This window comes from Styela clava, chromosome 3 (genome assembly GCF_964204865.1).
Source record: "Styela clava chromosome 3, kaStyClav1.hap1.2, whole genome shotgun sequence".
In the NCBI taxonomy this organism is placed as follows: Eukaryota; Metazoa; Chordata; class Ascidiacea; order Stolidobranchia; family Styelidae; genus Styela; species Styela clava.
The window spans coordinates 9,972,260-9,993,183 of NC_135252.1; the positions used below are offsets into that span (position 1 = coordinate 9,972,260).

A 20,924-nucleotide genomic window follows, 5' to 3' on the forward strand; every position below is an offset into this window, starting at 1 on the left:
AATATGTGGACATAAACACATGAGATAAACTGTCTAATTATATTTTATTTTGATAGGTATCTTTGCAATCTTGTTAATTCGTTATCGCCATTAGGAATCCGTAGTTTTGCCATTTTGCGGATTAGAGAAATCTGTACTTGTAACTACGATCTTTTCAATCGCAATGCTGCCACTCGGATTATTTTTAAGATATAACCGTTATTATCTCACGACGTAAAATCTATTTTAGTACAATGAAAGTCGATTGAATTAATTAATTTATCATCATAATTAATTTACCTTTACAATCCGCGTCGCGCTTACAACTTTGTATAATGATAACACTGAAACTTTTGGCAGCAATATAAAGAAATGGATAAAAAGATAAATCCAACACACAATTATTTTTTTTATTTAAGTGATGGTATGGTTTCCAACGCTAACCAACCATAATATCAAAACAATCGACCTTTTTAGCAAAATGCACGGAGTATTACCGGGCGACAAGTGGGGCCCGTGAAAAAAGTGGGACACGTGGGACAAGTGAGACACGACATTTTCGAGACACCGTCTAGGGGAAGGTGGGGCACGTTGGGACATGGGGCACAGTGAAAATTTCACCGTTAAAGTTTATTCTTATCTCTAACTTAGCCTTCTCAACGTGACAAACCACCGTCTGATATATTTCAGCTATAGTCCACTGGGAAATATTTATAACGTTGTCGAGTGGATGTGCCTTCCGAATTCCGCTGTGGGATGATCTGAAGATATTTGTTGATTATATGGAACAATGGACCGGGGTTCAGTGGGACATGCCCTACATGGCACAATTCGACAGTGTTTGATACAACAAGTGCTTAGAGACCTAGAGATGCGTTATATTTTTATGTAACATTATGTTATCTTTCGACTCATGGTTCAATATGAAATATATTCGAGAATCAAAAATATTTCCAGATTTAGATTCGGATTAGAAAATAATTTAATTTGTAAGCAAATTTTTTGGTGAAATATCTGAAATAGTTCGGTTGAACATTGATTTAAAAAATCTTAAATCTTCAAATTTGAGGTCTCCCTGTTCTTTAGACGATTATGCTGATTGATTGCTTATTTTTAAGGGCATACTTCGTTGAATTTCAACAGAATGAACCATTGTGCCCCAGGGTCTACCCGAATGTGCCCCACAAGTGGGTGTCCCAACCTTCCCCTATTTTGTACAGCTTCCCGCTCCATGTTTATTATGTTTTATTTCTCTTTAGCTTACTTACTTTGACGGTCGCGCAATTGCTTCATCTTGGAAGTGCGTGTTTTTACTAACATTCTAGCAGTCTAGCGGGTCAATCAGTCACTCAGTTCGCTGGATTTCTTCCTTATTTATGCTTAAATGAGCTAGTTGTCAGTCTCGCTGAATATCTATCCTCATTTTCTTTGAATGGCCTACTGCAACCTCTGGTTTCGCTTGCTCAGAAACCTTGACAGTTGCGTGTACCACCTGCTTTAGCTTGCTTGGTGGTGGCGTTGTTTCTGATCTCTTTCATTTTTATACCTCTTTTGCACAGCACACCTGTTTTGCACATCCTTATTTTCCTTGACTGGCCTGCTGCAACTTCTGGCTGCGCCTGCTTACGACAGCCTTTTTCTGGATGCCACGCAGTCTCGCTGATCCTATTTTTCTTCAACGACTTACCGCTGGCTGATCTGCCCTGGCCCCCTGGTCCATACTTCAGTATTTCTCCTCTATTTTCACTTACCTTGCTCCTGCTGCTTTCCTGTACGCCGTACCACTTTCTTCTCCCGAACAGATGATGTCTTGCCAACTACTTCTTTGTTACAGCTCGATCTATCCTGGTCATACCTGATGTTCGACCATTACTTCACGCTTCCCCTGCCCTCCATTTTTCACTATCCTTGCTCCAGCTGCTTTCCCGTGCGCTGTTCCACTTTCTTCCATCCAAGAGATGCCTTGCCGTCTGGACCTTCGCTGCAACTCGGTCTATCCTGGCTGATGTTCGACCATACGCTTCCCCTGAGCCACTGCTACTGACGGAGTTCGAGTGGATCAGAATCTTACTTAATCAACAACGTCACGCTTGGCAACCCACGAAGATGATGCTGATTAACCTCAAAATATACATTAAATATGCTAACTATTGAATGTATATGGACCTTTGACCCTCAAAAAATTCTTCCTTTACTTTACCATTGCAATATTCTCCGGGCTATTTTAAGAGTGCTTTTGCGAGTTGGCGTCTGTAAAATAGTCAAACCATCATTATGATTCATCGCATACAACAATCTGTTTTTTAAAGATACCGGTAAAGAATTTTAGCCTAGTCTGTCACAGCTATTTCTACACTAATTTTTCATTACTGCACTCAAATTAAAACTCCTAGGAAGACAGAGTGATCATTGAATTATCTGATTTATATTATTATATTTATAAGTTTTCGAAACACAACTGAACGAATAGAGTTTAAAAACGCGAAAACGAGGTAATGTTTACGACCACGCTTGAAAATCCGTCTGAGTGAGAAAAGTGTCTGAGCGGAGGCGAAATGGGAGCACTATATAAAGCCTTTAGTCATAAAATTGCTCTCCGAGAAATATTGTGGCATTTTCGGTATCTTTTCTCGTGTTTATTTTTGTAATGTCGCTTCAATTTATATTCTTACGTGACAGATATTACTTGAAAAAACACACATCAGACATTGTGGTTCAACGTTGTCGTGGTCGAGAAAATACGTTTACTCTCAGTTTACTTCGGTCATATTTTTTTGTACACTCATTGTATGATGAATTTATTACTTATAGTATGATCAGGCCTAGTTCTACCGTCAAAAAACAACAAAGTCCGTATAAGTTGGGACCTCGGACACAGATGAAAAATGGATCACGCGGCGCTAAGTCAGCTATGCCGTTCGTCCCTGCTGTCACATAGCCAACGCTTGAAAATGGAGTGTTTTGATTCAAATAAAGGCACAAAACGTCTCTTTAAATGAGGAGTTAGTTAACGCGAGCTCATCTAATCGGTTTGCTCCTGTCAGCACAAGACAATTCATTCTTATTTTACCGATCACAGGACGTCATTTCCATATTGCCACAGTCTTGCCGTTTATAGATACAACTATGAAATTCTGTGATTTTACCAAACATTAATCCCGAAATATGAATCAGGAAAGAACTATTCCAAGTTGGAATAGTTCAAAAATAAATTAAAATTGTTCTGCTAATGACTACAACTATCTGCCAATAGTTTAGTAGTGTTCGCTGAGACTGTTCAACGGGCGCACGGAAAGTGTGTCAGCCGCAGTTCGGACCACCCTGTTTTAAGTTATCTGTAATTGAATAAGGAAGTTTCCGTGTTCATTACTGAGGGCAAAGTTACGATTAATTCGCATGTTTTGAACAATTTTCGTACTTTAGGATTATTTTGAATCTATGCATACTTCCAGAAAGAATATTAATAGTAATTTGGTAAATCGTGAGAATCGAAGTCATAATTGGTGAAGCTGTTTTGAAGTGTCGAGTGGAAAATCGATGCATACAAAGCGACCAACTCCACTCAAACAAGTACAAATAAAAGGTTAGAAATCACGTGTGGTCTCATATTTAGGATACTAAAAGGGATCGGCGTCCTAAAGTAAATTGCCCCCATATGGAATAGCCTAAGACAGTGGTCGGCAACCACCGGGCCGCGGAAAGGTTACTGCCGGTCCGCAGAGAGATGACACAAAAACGAACAAAGCCGTAATAAAACCTCTACAATCCAACCACAAACCTTACGACTAAAAAACAGCACCCAACAGTAAATCAGACAAACACAACACCAGGGGTCGCAAAAAATTCGGCCCGCGAGCTAATTTGTTGCGGCCCTTGAACGACTCGACAATTAATAAATAAAACAAAAATTTATCTCAAATTTATTATTGTCTCTACACGGATATATGTGGTGACAAGTGCTGCTGTACGGCGCTTCTTATGTAACAAGTAGCGTCAGTTGTATGTCGTTCGAGTTAATTTTGATTTTTAAAATTTGAAAATGTCTGGAAAACGAAGCGACGCTGGTCGAGCATTCCAAAGTGCTTGAACGGAAATATTTTTCTTTCTTGCGCATTCCAAAACCGGTTTGCTCGATATGCCCAGTCAGCATCGCAGCTGTTTAGGGTTTCAATGTCAAGGCGGAAATATTGCGGCCCGCGCGCTACCAGAAATGTTTATATTTGGCCCGCAAGTACATGAATTTGCCGACCACTGCATAACGCTATTGAGCAACATGTCTGATTTCATAAACAATTGCCATTGACGCTGGGTCAATTGTTTTCTCTACGCCCGTATAAGAACGTCTCTCATCAGTCCGACTAACTTTCCCGAAATCTTAATGTGAGGCCTGGTTTTCAATATTGATAACTACAAAAACGAAATAGGCTGGAAGTAAGAAACACGTTACGTGTGTCAATGTCGGCCATATCTCGAATATGGGAACAGTTAATTGCCACCAAACAAATACAGAGATCACATTAAATAGCATCACCGTCGTTTTTAGTATATTGTCAACATAAATTTCCTAATGCGTATAATTTATTGCATAGGCTTAGTTCGTTTTTATAAAGGTGGTCCGCCAAAAACTTGGTCAAGCTTTACCGGTCCGTCACTTGAAAAAGGTTGCCGAACACTGGCCTAAGACATTATCTTTTGAGGTATGTGTTAATCACGACTGTTATGAGGTGTTGAGTGGAAAAATCGTTACATATAGGCAGATATCATCATCACCCATCTATGTTATCGTTGTCAATCCACGTCAGTTTTTATGTTCCGATCTTGGATGCGACTGGAGGGCATCAAAAGTAACTGGCTGGCAATTATGTGGATCACATTCAGGAACAAGAGAGATACGCCCAAATATATGGACACGTCTGTTCGCAGTACAGTACGGTTTACCGTACCGTCGATCAGCGTAAGGAAAAAATCGTAGCAAAGTACCGTAAGGACTTCGTTACGAACCGTCGACGTTCGATGGCACGTGATCAAAAAGAAGAGGAGTGTCGGCTATGCGTTCGGTGACGTCATAGCAAAAAAAAACAAATCTCACAGAGCTAACAGAAATATTTGAAATAAATAAATATAATAGCCTTCTGGAGAAAAATTTCATCTTTAACCAGTAAAAATTTCGAAGCAATCGGTCCGGTAATGAAAGAGAAAAGCGGTTTTTTAGATTTTCCACTAGATGTCCAAAAAGTGTCAAAGAACAACAACAACAAGACCAACATAATATTGAAACGATCGTATGTTCACTACCTGTCCAATAAAAACATCCCATTACGATGAGGGTCAATGGCCTAGCCATAAACAAAGTAACCGTTCTGTTACATTAATTGGTTACAGTCTCCCTGGAGTTTTGTTAAGAACTCATCAATCAAATCGTTTTTTATTAGCTATCCAGGCAAACGGGCACAACAAATGACTTATTTTATCTAGCGTCTCCATCAAAACAATTCACTGATCCAAGGCAGAAATTACTGAAAAGTAATGGCGAAATATGACCACAAATCTTAATTACCAAAAATTTGAATATGACAGATGTATTTATATACATCATGCGTGGTTTAATCCCACAGAATAACTTCTTGTATTATAACATTGGCAATACAACTTTTTCAAAAACACTTGATATCAGGCAACCTCTCACTCAAGGTAACTAATAAAAATGCATTAAAATGTTCACTTCCCTTCTTCATTTAAAGAAAAAAATACATGTTTTAGATGCAGCAATGGGTTAGATAGAATTAGGCATTGATATATGAACCCAATGGTCATTGAAATAGCAACATACTACAGAGTTTTTTAAGTGAGGCCCAAATAGTAAAATAGAAAAGGGTTCAAGGCTCAACAGTTTCGAAGGAAATTTAACTTTGTAATGAACTTATCAAGAGACATCTAATTTGTTTAGTTGAAATGAACAAAAACCATTTAGCACAAAATTTATATAAATGTTGGAATCCTAAAACTTTTTTGTGTATCACTGCCATAATTGAAATTCATTGTTGAGGCTCACTAAAATGCTGGGTGGCCCACATACTGTACCAGGTAATTGTCATCAGGAATGTGGCAAAGCGGAGTAAAAAAGGTCATGTGCTCTTGATGCACATCTTTCAGTGATACATGAGTTCTGGTGAAGTCTGCAGTGCAACAGCCTACAAAATTGATGGGACAGTAGTTTAGAACTTTAACTTGAATTTAGGAATAATTAAATGGTAAGCATAAAATTACAGTAGAAGAATTTTGAACAAAAATGACACAGAACTATTGCTCGACAACTATGGCAATATAAGACAAAGGGTTGATTCAGACGCAAGAACTAGAACAGTAAAAGACTACTACTTGACATCCGTTATTATTAGCATTATTATATCAATCAATCATGTTATTTCGGTTCTCTGACATAAAGCAAAACAACACAGATAATAAACAGACAAACAGAATGCAGAGATAGCAAGATAAAGAATCTGCAATTCTGTGACTGTGACAATATTTCATTCTAATAATGTATTCTCACATAGACTGTGGAGCCTCTATTTTGGATAATTACGCCTCCTATCCGACATTAAAAATTGATCGCAGATTGTATTGGTCTTCAAACCTTGAATACATCTATAATGTAACTGTATGTTATTTTAAATCACAAACAAAATATATCAGATACTTCATATATATCAAACTCAAAGGAATGACGTCAAAAGAATTTTGAAAATTATTTTCAAATAATAAACAATAGACTAGTAATTGTGCTCTTTTAAACAACAAGTGCTTCACAAATTTCAGTAGTATATTTAAATCCCACCTGAAATCTTTGTTTCTGACCATCATTTGCAAGATAAATATTTACTTTCTTCATTGTTGCAAATTCATCTAAATTCGGAAGATGCCAACACTTGTCACTATCACGACTTGTTCGGACGAATATACCCTGGCTTTACTATAAATTTGGGTTTGCTTGAACTTGCTTGATTACTTTGGTCAGTATTTACACTACTTGGTGCCATATTTCTATCTTTATGCTGATGGAGAAAATTATTAGTTGGTTGTTGTGGAATTAGCAATCGTTTCTTTGAGGTAGCAGGCAAAAACTCAGTGCAAAGCATTGAAGACGTCAATTTTGCAAAATTTCCCCTTGAAGAAATATCACCCTTAAGTTTGATCTTATCAGATAGCATTGAACTTTTTGTATGTCCTGGCGTTTCAAACTCTTTGGATACTTTGTCTCGGCCTGAAAAGGAAATATTCGAAACAGTCTATTCTAGTCAAAGAGAAAATAAGTTTAGAAATTCACAACACAGCAATGTATACAACTAATATCTGCAAAATCCATATAATGTCTCTCCAAGTTTTTAATTAAGGTTTGTTAAGATAAATTCTTTCTACTAGTATTCAAACCCATGTGGTCAATTACATAATATTTTTCATTTAACATTTACAAATATTAAAAATAAAAGATTTAAAGTTACAGTTCAGCACAGGTAATTTCAACTTTGATGGTTGGAGCAATATGCAGACGTTTCGGCCCAGGTCTCGCACTTGAGCCTGTGTGAGACGAAACGTCAGTAAGCCAATACAACATTTATTTTCTGAGTTTACTACATTTCCCCACATTGTTTATGTCCTCTTTTCAGTACTTATCAACACATATCCTTAATAATAGCAAATAATGACAAACCTTTGAGCTTGTGATTTTTTTCTTTTGCTAAATTACGAAGTCTAGAGACAACAGCTATTCTTCTTTGCATCAATTTATTTCTCGTCTCATCCACTGTTTCATGTTCAGGTGCATAAAAAACATGCAACATCGATCCAAAAAAATACATCTCATCTGCTTTACGTTTCGCTACTCTGTGTTGAAGAAAAAAATTATAATAAAACAGTGAATTCAGTATTATATGAATTCAAATGCAATATGAAATATCCAAATGATATGGCTATTCTTCACAGTTCGTATAACGGAAGTAACACAGGAATCCCCAACTTTTAGAAATTATATAAAACGGAATCTACTATGTAAAATTACAACACCAAAAGTAATACTCGTACAAACCTGGCAGCTTGTATATCTTGAAATTTTACCAGAAAGACTTGTGTAAATGGTTCTTTTGGATATTCATCAATAGTTTCACACTTAACTACTGTGCCATACTTTGAAAAAAGATTCACCAATTCTTTTTCTAGACCCGTAGCATGTACATTTCTCACCATGATGTATTGAGATTCCGAATTAACAGTAAAAACCTAAAGAGAAAATACAATTAATGGAAAACAATGCTATGGTACAGATATAGCATCGAATAATATTCATGTGATAAAACATCTCTGAAATTGTAAAGTTTTTCAAAACAAGTTTTTCTGTAATTCACAATTGTCATACGTAGTTCACTAGCAAGTACCGAAATATACTAGATCTTAAATTCTCTTTAATGGCTGTGATTCGATAATAAGTTTTAAAGATTCTTCGTTAACATATAATGAAATGGAAACCTTAACAGCTGTAGAACGTTTTCCTTTTCGGTATTCCCTCCTCGTTAAACAATACTCAAGTTTCTTGTGATGGGTCGGAAGCTTTTCTATACTTTCTTCAAGATCTCCGTTCTCATCATCGATGGTCGTCATATTACCCAAAACAAAACAACACTGGTACTATTAAGTATAAATTCTAAAATAAAATTGCTTATTTTATACTTTCACAAAACGATTCACACAATAGACATTAAACAAAATGTAAAGAAAACTCTTTCAGGACGTGAATGAAACTGCAAATAAAATAATAAAAAAATTTAATATTACAATAAATGAACCAATTGATTTGAACCAATAATAGTAACCATATTCTCTTATATTTTTCTTAGTAATTTTATTCTCATTGCTAATTCAAATGTGATCAAACATAGCTAAATGGGATCAATACTGCAATATGAACATCTCAAAATATGTATTCTAATTCAATACAACTGGAAACTTTCAGACTCTTATAATGGGGAAGCATTCGATAATGTTTTTGCAATTCATTCTAAATATTTAAAACCTTCCACACTCCAAATTCTGAAATTCCAATAGATTTTTGCCAGAATATGATTTTTACAATGGTACCCTTGATGACAAAAAAGACTAAACCTAATTTCGGCAATACTATCTTGGCAGTTTAAGATAGTGACAAAATATTAATATTGTAAAAGAATAACATTATATTAATATACATAGCCAAAAAAAATTCAGATATAAAGATTTGCATTACAAAAGGTGAATAATGTGGAAAAGATATAACTGTAAAGCGTTATACTTATATCTGTATATAGCAAGTACTTTTTAAACATCGAATGATTCATGTACAAAAACACAGTACGCAGTAGGACGCTAAAAATGGCGCAGACAGATGTTATAGTATCGAAGTTTTTACATGGCCACGGGTAATACTGTAATGTTGATCAAGCTCATCCAACATTCCATTTCAAATTCCCCCCACCATCATTGGGTTGCATCGCCTGTGTTTTTTCTAATTCCTCTCTTTGCTTTTGCTGCCTTTTGAGTTTTTCTGGATCTTTAACACCTCTTGAATCAGCCTGTGCTTGGCGCCGATCTGCAGCTTCAGCCATCTGTTTTCTTCTTTCTTCTGGGTCTGGAGTTGTGTCATTACCAGAGTCACCTAACGGGCAACATGCAAATGCACCCATACCGGTACTGGAGTGCTACCAACTCTATAATATTCAAGATAGAGATGCTCAAATATAAGAACAGACAAAAAGAGGTCACACGGTATGCTACGTCTACGTATGCTGATACTGTGATATGCAAAAAAAAGATACCGGTACCGGTACGATATGAAAACTGTCACAATATAAATAAGCAACCGACGTAAAAGTTTTCTGCTGCCCGAGGCGAGTTTGTGATACTGATTTCCCTCATGTTTGTTTTACATAAGAATAAATAAACTAAAGGTCAAGTAAGAGTGAAATGCTTATTGGACACGTGAGTGGACCTATGGTTCGTTTCGACATTTTGTTGTTGTTCTTGTTCATATTCTTCTCCGTCACCATAGAATCGCTTTTCTCTTAGAATACTTTGAAAATTTTTAGTGGTTGAAGATTGATTTTTTTTTTCAGAAGGCTATTACTTTCACCTATTTCTGATAGCACTGTGGGATTCATTTTCTTGACAAGTAATTGAATTGTTTTTGTGCTGGCCAAGTCCATGCTTCCGAAAACAAACAATACAGTAAAACTAATCCCATACCCGTCTTGGAATGGTAACCGGACGAGAGGCCGTGGTTCGCCATATGGATAAGCCGTCTTATCGGCTTTCCTCTCCCCCGGGATAAATATGTAAATCCTATCCTATCCTGGCACTCCTCTTTTTATTTTTCGATCACCTGCTCATCGAACGTCGGTGGTGTGTAACGAACTTCTTGCTCAAGAAACTTGGAAGATTTTTGAGGTTACCGGTACGAGTAATTTATTGAAATACTGCTACGCTTGGTGTCCATATATGTATAAACTGCGGTATTTACTGTTATGATACCGTGGTAACTCGAATCAGTTGGTATCTCAATCAAGTTGAAACAGAATCGCGAAAGAAACTGCAGACCTGTAACAGTGCCGCTTTGCCGATTTGGAAGCCTAAACAGTCTATTGAAGTGGGGCTTGCAGTCACAGTTATGGACCTTTCCCAGAGCATCGACTACCTTGTTTACTTCGTGACATTGGCCAATCAGCAAGATGCAAAAAGTGACGTAACAAGGCTCCCTTTTCGCATCCGCTCAGACACTTTTCTCACTCAGACTGATTTTCAAGCGTGGTCTTAAACATTACCTTTTTGAACTCTATTCGTTAGTTTTCTGTTGTGTTTCGGAAACTTAAATATAAATCAGATAATTCAACCTACAGTCCGCATTTGGTTTTAAGGCCAATTAGACCTAACCCTCAATTATATTTTATGAATCCATTGCTGTTTGTTTGTCATAGTGTGTAGCCCTAAATAACATGATTTGCCTGAACTGTTCTATTATAGTGTGCATTTTTGCTTTGCTGTTTCATCAATTGTTATTAGGTAACCTATTTAATCATAATATGTTCCTGTGGATACCATAAATTGATGCTGCTCTTGATTTTTAGTGGGTCAGAACTCATATGTTGTCTAGCACCAAGATTAATTTATTACCCTCTATGTCAATATTTGGAAACAAATATAACTCATACTGTACTAGGGGATTTATCATATATGTTCTATATTTCTGTGGATACCATAAATCGTGGATGCCCTTAATTTTTTGTGGGTCATAAGTTGTATAGCACAATGGTTAATTTATTACCCTCTATGCCAATATTTGGAAACAAATATAACTCATACTGTACTAGGAAATTTGTGATATATTTTCTGTTATTTACATTGATGAGTTCCATTGAATGCATTCTTTTTGTTACAATCTTTGCAAATTTTCCTCCCATACTCCTTCTGTATTGTACATTATGACACCAAAAATCTGTTTTTATTGATCGTCCCATTTTTTGTGATTTATTCATGTAATATTTTTTGTAATTGATTCATGTTGTACCAATTTATATTTATATTCACTGTGCTCTCTATAGTCTATACTACTGCTAAAATATGATGCACACTTTCTTACGTCACATGGGTACTGAAATTATTCAGTGACCATTCCATGTTACTTAAAGTCTGCATGGGTTAATATGGCCTATAAGAAGACCTCACCTTAAAAATTTAATGAACTCATGCAATATTTAAAATATAATTAAACTTGCGGTGTGCAATCTTAAATGACATGTTTTTCCGAACCTGATATTTCTCTATAGCGTGCAATGTTGTACTATTCAACCATCAACTATTAACCCGTATAATTCGTTAATCATACTGTACTTGTCTTAGTTGTCTATCATTTTCATAATTATCCTATATGTTTGATTACTGTTATATTATTTCTTTTGAATATTGTATTTGTAATATAGTGACCTTTGACCCATGTCCGTTCATGTCTGAAGGTGACTTCTAAGTACTGTACTTATCACGTGTACTGTGTGACATTAGCTGTTATGAGTTGGTACTGTGTGCATTAACTGTTTTAAGTTTATCTATCTGGAATGTGTTCTGTTTCGAATGTGAATAAAGTCTACAAATGCAATATAGTTGTGCGTGTATACACACCACTTACAGTATTTATATAAATGAGATCTTTTGAGTGCCTTTATTGAGCTTTAATATTTACAAATTTCCCTCCTATACTTCATTGTGATTAGGTCAGTTTGATCACCGCATTGGTACATTGACATTGATAATGACCATGCTGAAAACCTCTTGAACGCCCCAACTATACTAGATCCAGGATGGAGTGTAATTATTTTTATTCCCAGTACACCTTTCAAATTCCTATGTGCATAATTAAAATAGTGAATATGGGGGGAGCTGACTCTGATGACCGTATGGTCGTATCGCTCCTCCCAGTCTATACCGAAAAACCCTACATGTCATTGTATATATTTTTATTGTTGCTATTGATTCAGTATTATTTTTCTGGTGGACGAAAAATAAATCTCTCTCTTTCTCTCTCTCAATGATCACTCTGTCATCCAAGGAGTTTCAATTTAATTGCAGCAATAAAAAATTAGTGTAGAAATAGCTGTGACAGACTAGGCTAAAATTCTTCACCGGTACTTTTAGAAAACAGATTGTTGTATGCGATGAATCATAACGATGGTTTGAACACATACCCCATTTTACAGGCGCCAACTCGCAAAAGCACTCTTAAAATAGACCTGAAAATTTTGCAATGGTAAAGTAAAGGAAGAATTTTTCGGGGGTTGAAGGTCGGGGAAAGGTCCATTGGACATGAAATAAACATAACGATCGTTTCAATATTATGTTGTTATTATTTTTTTTCTCCGTCATTATCATTAAAAAATCGCTGTTCTCTTCGAATACTGGACCAATTACTCTCAAATTTTCAGTGGTTGAAGATGGTTTTTTTTTTCAGAATGCTATTATTACTTTCATTTTTTCCTGAATTTTCTATGAATCCTATGAGATCTAATATTTCATCAAAAATTTTTTATCCGCCAAAATTTTTTATCCGCCAAGCGTGACGGTTGAATCTGGAAAATCTTGCAACTCGAAAATTGGAAGTTTTTTTTGAGATTACTGTCACTGGTAATGCTGAAGTTGAGATAAAACAGGTAGGCCTATAGGATTTAACGGTACCGGTACATATTTATTCCGGGGTAGAGGAAAGGGATGAGACGACTTAACCATATGGCGAACCACGGCCTCTCGTCCGGCCGGTATGGGATTATTTAGTTGCGGTACCGGTATTTGTTTTTTCGGAATCATGGACTGATTGCTTGGTGTCAGTATACTTGTAGACTGTGGTATGTCTTGTAGACCGGTACCGGTACCGGTATGTCTTTTTTTAGACAAGAAAAGCTTCCGTAACTAGACCAATACGGTTATTCAGTTATTGTATTATAAACAGGAAACATGTAAAAGATTTCAGTCCTAATACCGTACCGGTAATTGCGTTATCTCATTTCTAACACCGGTACCGTAAGCTGTTACCCGGTACCGGTGAGTGCCGAACACTGGAATATATCAAATGTCAGAATGCCTGGTACCGGTAGTGAAATGAATTTCCTCTACCAGATTTGGCCACGTCGCACAAAAACCAAAATTTGTACCGGTATCCGAACACTGGAATATATCAAATGTCAGAATGCCTGGTAGCGGTAGTGAAATGAATTTCATTTACCAGATTTGCCTACTTCGGACAAAAACTAGGGTGGGGTAGCCAGTCTGCGGACAATTTCATTCAAACCGCTATAAAACAAAAACCAATATTTCTGACCCGTTTTTTCACCGTATGTACATTGGCATTTATTCTACACGCTAAACCCCGAATTAACTTTCTACGACCAGGGGTTAAAGCTATACAAACCACCAAAGTACGACACTCAGAACACGTATTTGCGACCGACCAGTGTGCGACCACGGCCTTTCAAGCCTTGAACATCGTTTCTGCTGCGTCGAGACTAAAGCATACGCTGCTATGCGTGAAAAAATTGGGCTTCTAATTGCATTTCTGACCGTCATACATTTTAAGAACACGGTTATTTCTGTATTTCAAACAAAACTTGTAAAATTATAAACAAAGCACCGCATCACAGCAATCAAACAGACAAAACACGGGTGTCGCAAATTGGTCGACAAAGATATTATCGACGTATTGGAAATGCGCACCCCCCTATTTCCCCCCCTGACCACTTGCTTTGAAATTTTCAGTGGTTAAAGATGGATTTTTCTTCAGAAGGCTATTATTTTTATTTTTTGCTATGAGGTCATCAAAGTTATGTGGCGCTACGTGTCCATATATTTGAGCATAGCTCTCTTGTAATCTATGTATTTTAATATGAAGGCTTGTTTGAAATAGGTAAACTGTGTCGTACTGGGTACCGGTACTAGTAAGTCAGATACCATAGCGATGTACGTTAGCTGTTTCACTGTTCAGCTTCGTGCAGAATACGGTACTCTATGGTTTTCGGTGAAGTGATGATAATATATTTCGTTTTATTGTACGTGTCCATATATTTGAGCATAGCTTTCTTGTATTATTTAAAGTATTACGCTGAATTGCCAACTCACACATATACATTTTTTTTATATCCGCTATTCATCGCTGATGCTATTCCTGAATGATTACTTCTATACAACATTCACACCTGGGCCAGGGACCCCGAGGAACTAACCGGTTTTGCATACTGACCCTCGCAAATGATGATCAACCAATTATTATTGAGTTATTTTATTGTTTATTCGAATTTACCAGTGTTGACTATGTTTGTGATGATCAAATCTCTTTTTCTCCCCCTAATTATCATTTAAAATTTAAATCATTAAAGTTAGCAACAAACTTATCCTAATGACGTGCTGACCGGAGCGGCTGCCCATTGGCCCCTCTCTGGACACGCCCCTGCCTGTAAGTGGCGGGTTCTTGAAAATTACTAATAAAATGAAGGTTTTGAACGTGTAAACCCCTTTGCCAGCGCAACTCTCTAAAATACTCTCAAAATAACAACCAAAAATTCGGTATTAGTGAAGTATAGGTAGAATTCCTCCGGAGTCAAGAGTCAGGAAAACGTCCACAGTAAAAGAATGGCTATCAAGAACAACAACTACATAATACCAAAACGATCTATGAGTCTCTTTCGTGTCCAAAAACTAATACTACAAAAAAGTTCTAAATACTAAAATACAAGATAGATAATCTAGATTCTAGAAGATGCAAAAGCTTTCACTTTCACAAGGCAGCGCCTGATAGAGTGCTAGGTCGACAGCTACCGTGTTGTGGCGCAAAATTTGAATCTCCAGAAGTATGTGCGCCAAGATAGCGCACAACCTGAACATAGTATGTGTACCCGGTTGGGGTTCAGGTTGTGCGCCATCTTGGTGCACATACTTCTGGAGCGCCAAAATTTTAGTAGTGCTCCGGACATCTCACCGCGGAGTGGTTACGGTTCCGCAACTTGTTTGGGTTCTGGGCTGGAAACCGAACCATGGACCATGGTTTAAAAAATGATCCACGAAGGAAATGCAACAGACTGGACTAAAATTTGCTGCAAGTAGGTGACAGGTGATTTAAATATACTGAAAATCAATCGATCAAATCGTTACTCATATTTGTCATTTCGGGAAACTAACAGAATGAACATTACAGCAAATAAAAATTGACGCATTTATTCAGAATGAACAGGATAAACCCAATATAACCCCCACGATCTACTTATATGCCGACACCCATCATCAAAGCAGACAAACCGTTAGTGCGAAAGGTTATGATCATTTGATATATTATAATTCCCGGTAATTTTATAATAGTACTTGATATAATTTGGCTAGTTTGGGCTTCAATTTGGTGAGTGAAGGACACGCATTGGTAACGTTATAAACGTTTGTATAACGTCTCAATCCGCCATTTTGTGTCCAAAGTTCTATCGCTGTATGATTCCTTACTAAGTGATTTAAACCTGCGATCGTTAAACGAATGAACATTCTTTTGAAATGAATTCGACTCGATAAATCAACACCAAATAAGGCAAAAATATTGAACAAAGAGATACACATTTTATTATAAAAATTCTGATGTAAGTATCGTTACTTGCATAAAACTTATTTTAACAAACTGACAATACAAACTACACTACAGAAACTTGCAACTATTTGTAGCCTACATAATATTGAAATCTGCGTATCGCAAATTTTCAACAGGGTGTAGATTGCCTAAATATATTGAAAAAATATACTACATGCAATGAATGCAGAATAACGGTATATATCATAGTTACAAGAACATATAATAATATAGAGTGTATGAAATAATATATTATCTATTTGACTCTGTATTCGTGCTGCAGTTTTACTAGCGTACTGTTTTTCAATTTTCCTTTGTCACCTCTTTTGCGTGAATATTCAACCAAAATTTTAAAAGCGGCATAGTGGCCAGATGAGAAATTATATTTCGAGCAGTCGACTTTATCTGTCAGAAAAGTAACCGGCGACCATATATTATGAAAGGCATTAATACGATTTCTCTTTGGATGGGTGGCACAAATATTGGGTAAAACTATCGTTTTTTAAATTTTTATCATGTGTGGCCAAAAAAGAGTTAGTTACGATTATGGGCGTTCATCGGGATTGACACTTTCCATAGAAACAAGCGCATCTCTGCAGATTCCACAGTCTCGTTTTTTCACTTCTTTGAGCACAGCCTAACCTGTTAAATAATCGCAACTTTCACGAACCCACACGATACCAGTATTGTTCCACTAGCGGTCGGAGACTTACGACCTATCGATCTTCCGCATGTTCCCTTCACTCTGACTTAATAGCGACACCACGTGTTCCATCACTAATTAAATAATACGACATAATCCATCCAAAACCAATAGGCTTTTGGTCCGAGATATGATGAATGCTCATACAATATTTGGAGCAGATTCAATCTCGCTTTCGTAAGATATCGCGTAACATACGGAAGTGTCTAATAGACAAACGAAAATATCGGTCAGAGACCGAAGACTAATCGATCGAAAGTTAGCGTATCCCCCAAAACAAAAACTGCGGTTTCGATCCATCCGTTATGACTCCATAGCGACACCGTGTGTCCCATCACTAATTAATTTATAACTCGCTAATTATACGACATATTTCATCCAAAATCGATAGGCTTCTGGTCCGAGATATAATGAATGCACAAAATTTGGAGCAGATTCAACCTTGCTCGTGAGATATCGCGTAACATATTAAAGTGTCTAACAGATAGACAAACAAACAAATACCTATCAACATACTTACCGATCGAGATCGATAAATAACAAACAGACAAATACCTATCAACATACTTACCAATCGAGATCGATAAGTAATAACTAGGGCTGGGAATGGTTAACCGGTTAACCGATTTCATATGGTTAACGGTTATGATTTATTTTAACCGTTAACTGACATCTCAGGTACAAATCATCTTTATACCGTACAATTTCGTCAAATATGATTACATCATCGCAAATTCATCTTTTGCGGCGTTTAATTCAAAAAAATATTACTAACTGTGTGGGTAAGGAATCAATAAATGTGAAAAATAATGGAAGCACCAAGGTTGCTAATAATGAAAATTTACAATGATGAATTCAGAATCAGTTTTCAGAAATATATTGTTCACGATTTCATTGCAAAATCGGATATTCAATGTCATACAATAAGTGTACAGTTGATGCCGTTTTTCTTTATGATATATATCTCGAAGTAGAATTTGCACATAGAACACTCAAAATTTGTCGGGTTTTCTAAAATATTTCCACATGCCCGAACGACGCTGCCTATATTTTGCAGCATAGGAATCATGAAACTATCTCGATTCGTGAATAATTTTGAGTGATGGCGGGATAAGAACACGTGAAATTGTTTTATAACCATTGTGACGTAACAAACTGAAATTAGAATTATGACGTCAAACATCACGCGGCGGTTAACCGGTTAATTTTACCCGGTTAACGGTCAAAGTGTTTCCCTAAAATTCCCAGCCCTAGTAATAACACATCTTCAGACAAATTGGGGAACGAAACCTGATCAGCGGACTGACGAAGCTAAATCAAACAGAGGCTGCCGCGTTTCGCCGGACACAAAACGGCGTCGGATATGCATCATTGCACTCATTGTTAGCAATTGGGTTATAATAGTCAGTGGTGAGATTCAACAGGTTCGCACCGATTCGTTGTAACATACTTTTGTAACAGAACCGACTGAAAAATATGGCTTTTGTGATGGAACCGGCTGACAAAAAAAAATTGAATCCCACCACTGGTATGTATGTATGTTTGTTTGTCTCGTAAAAGTAACAAACGCATATATAGATTATCATTACTGAAGACGGGATGTATGCACAAGACCATACTGGCCTAAAACACGAACGTGGAGCATGCACCCCGTTTGAAAATTTTTAAAAAGTAGTAAATCGAATACATATAATATGGTCTCTTATACAGACAGTTGTGCAAGAAGTGTGGGTGGGTGTGGTAATAGAGGTAAGGGTGGAGTATACAAAACTGTTTGTACAGGAGTGTTTGTGAGAAAAGACAACATCTATAAATACGACATAACACCACACAAAATGAACTAAATAAATAATACTAAATTTAGAATTTGGACAAAAATACACCCTTGATTGACGGTATCATGGTCATGTTTAAACAAGAGTTAGTGTTCAATATCATGTATATGGTATGGACTACTCAAGTGTGATCGTGACTTTAGTAGACTATGGCTATTCTAGCAAAAAGTTTTGGTGAAATGGGATAAAAATATGTATCAACTTATCTCTATATTTTCTAATCATAAATATAATCAGCAAAGATCTGGATTTATAACAAAGCATTTCCCCAAACTTGTGGTGGTTTCACTTTTGGCAGAACGTTAAAGAGGTTTAGAAGTGCAATGCAAATGAGAATATTAATATATAAATGAATATATATGGTTATAGTCACATTGGTCTAGTCCACCTCTCCATGCATCCATCCAACTTGGCAATTCTGATTGGGCAATTTGGCATATAAGTGACTCCAACTATAATCAACTTCAAATGATAATACCTTTCTATCTAAAGTCTGTACTCTTCAAACCTTACTTGAGGTTTTGTTTGCTTTCCGATTCTATAATCAGTGCTATTTATTTTGTTTTTATCAATCATTTTATCGTCTATTATATTGATTATGGAGTCGAAAAAAATGATAAAAGAATAAGTATAAAGAATTTGAACCAGTTTATAAGCGCTAACTCACGAAAGCACTCTCAAAACAAGAGAGCTATGCTCAAATATGTGGAGACGCAGCGCCACCTAGTGGCAAATGTCGATGACGTCATGGCACACATAAAAAACGAATCCCATGCAGTTCACCGGGATATTTGAAAAATAAAAGTAATACCCTTCTAGCGAAAAATTTAATCTTTGAGTACTGAAAATTCCAAAGCGATTGGTCCGGTAATCAAGAAGAAGAAAAAGAGTACCAGCATAAAATGCAAAACGATCGTTATGAGAGAGAGAGAAAGAATTTATTGCTTTTGTCAAACCAGAAAAACAAAACGATCATAATATATATTCACAAAATAAGAATTCAGAGTTTTCGGTTTATGACTGGGAGAAAACGATACGACCGATAAGGTCATCAGAGTCTGTCCACTAACGTGTCCAATAACAAACAAATTTTGCAGGGGCAGGTACTGTATATGAAGATTTTTTCTGGAAGATTTTTTTTATATATGAGGGCTACTTGTATATTTGCAAAAACTGCCTTTTATTTGTCAGGCTGATTTATTGCTGCTCCCAATAATTTCATCGTTTACCTATTTTAATATTGGGTTTAAGTTTTTAATATGCCACAGTTGTTGTCTTGTTTGAAAGGCTTACTAATAATAGTTATTCAACCTAAATTGCATTTATATATATGACTATTGATCGTATGTTTACCAAAATTGTTTCTTAATTGGGGTATATAATAATTTTTCAGTCACCCATTTGCCAAAAATCTTTCTTGTTGCTTATCGATTTTAATCGGTAAGTATGTTGATGGCTATTTGTCTGTCTGTCTGTTAGATGCACGCGATATCTCACGAAAACGAGATTGAATCTGCTCCAGATTTCTCATGTGCATTCATCATATCTCGGACCAGAACCCTATTGATTTTGGGCGAATTATGTCGTATAATTGGCGAGTTAATAATTAAATAGTGATGGGACACAAGGTGTCACTATGGAGAGCGCTTTTTTGGGGGATCCCCTAACTTTTGATCGATAGTCCTCCGTCTCTGACCGATATTCTCGTTGTAAGGTTGATTCCTCTCTTGAAACAATTGTTTTACATGAGTACCATGTTGTTTATCTCCTATTTATTCGTACATGTAAGGCTGGTTCCTTGCTGATTCGAATAATTGTTATGTGTCCAAATTTACATTTGAGTATAGTAGTCCAATAGCCAAAATTGTTTTTTATTTGTGGGGCTCACTACTCACTTTCAAATAATAGTGTAATAGTTGAAAATTTGCCCAAACTGTTTCATTTCACAAATCTCATCATTTAAAAATTGATTTCACAGGGAAAAAAATTAATTACTTTTATTTACTTCATTTTTATGTTTGTTTTTTTCAAATTTTGTGTCGTGAACTTCAACCATTTTTAATAGCCATATTTTACTGTGAATTTATCAGCGTAAACTTGGAGGGGGCTGACTTCGATGACCGCATGGTCGTTGTCGTATCGCTCCTTCCAGTCTATACCGAAAAAAGCGTACTTTTTTTATAGCCATTATTTATTTGTTATTATGACTGTTTTTTTTTCTGGTTGACTAAATAAATCT

The 20,924-nt window shown here is 36.4% G+C and overlaps 2 protein-coding genes across 3 annotated transcripts; both read right to left on the reverse strand.

The window, feature by feature from the left end:
- Nucleotides 1–5,102: 5,102 nt before the first annotated feature.
- LOC120343156 (RNA-binding protein 48-like) lies at nucleotides 5,103–8,654 on the reverse strand. Of its 2 annotated transcripts, XM_039412277.2 has the most exons (6): nucleotides 8,503–8,654; nucleotides 8,066–8,256; nucleotides 7,691–7,863; nucleotides 6,818–7,243; nucleotides 6,533–6,627; nucleotides 5,104–6,170 (listed from the first exon to the last, which is right to left on the reverse strand). In XM_039412277.2, exons 1-4 carry the CDS (start codon nucleotides 8,632–8,634, stop codon nucleotides 6,918–6,920), a joined length of 822 nt encoding a protein of 273 aa, XP_039268211.2. In that variant the 5' UTR covers nucleotides 8,635–8,654; the 3' UTR covers nucleotides 5,104–6,170; nucleotides 6,533–6,627; nucleotides 6,818–6,917. The 2 variants fall into 2 exon arrangements, with proteins under 2 accessions (XP_039268212.2, XP_039268211.2); XM_039412278.2 differs by lacking the exon at nucleotides 6,533–6,627 and having other exon boundaries at nucleotides 5,103–6,170.
- Nucleotides 8,655–8,675: 21 nt separating this feature from the next.
- On the reverse strand, nucleotides 8,676–10,116 carry LOC144420985 (small VCP/p97-interacting protein-like). Its single transcript, XM_078110959.1, has one exon. It carries the CDS (start codon nucleotides 9,690–9,692, stop codon nucleotides 9,453–9,455), a length of 240 nt encoding a protein of 79 aa, XP_077967085.1. The 5' UTR covers nucleotides 9,693–10,116; the 3' UTR covers nucleotides 8,676–9,452.
- Between the last annotated feature and the right edge of the window lie 10,808 nt (nucleotides 10,117–20,924).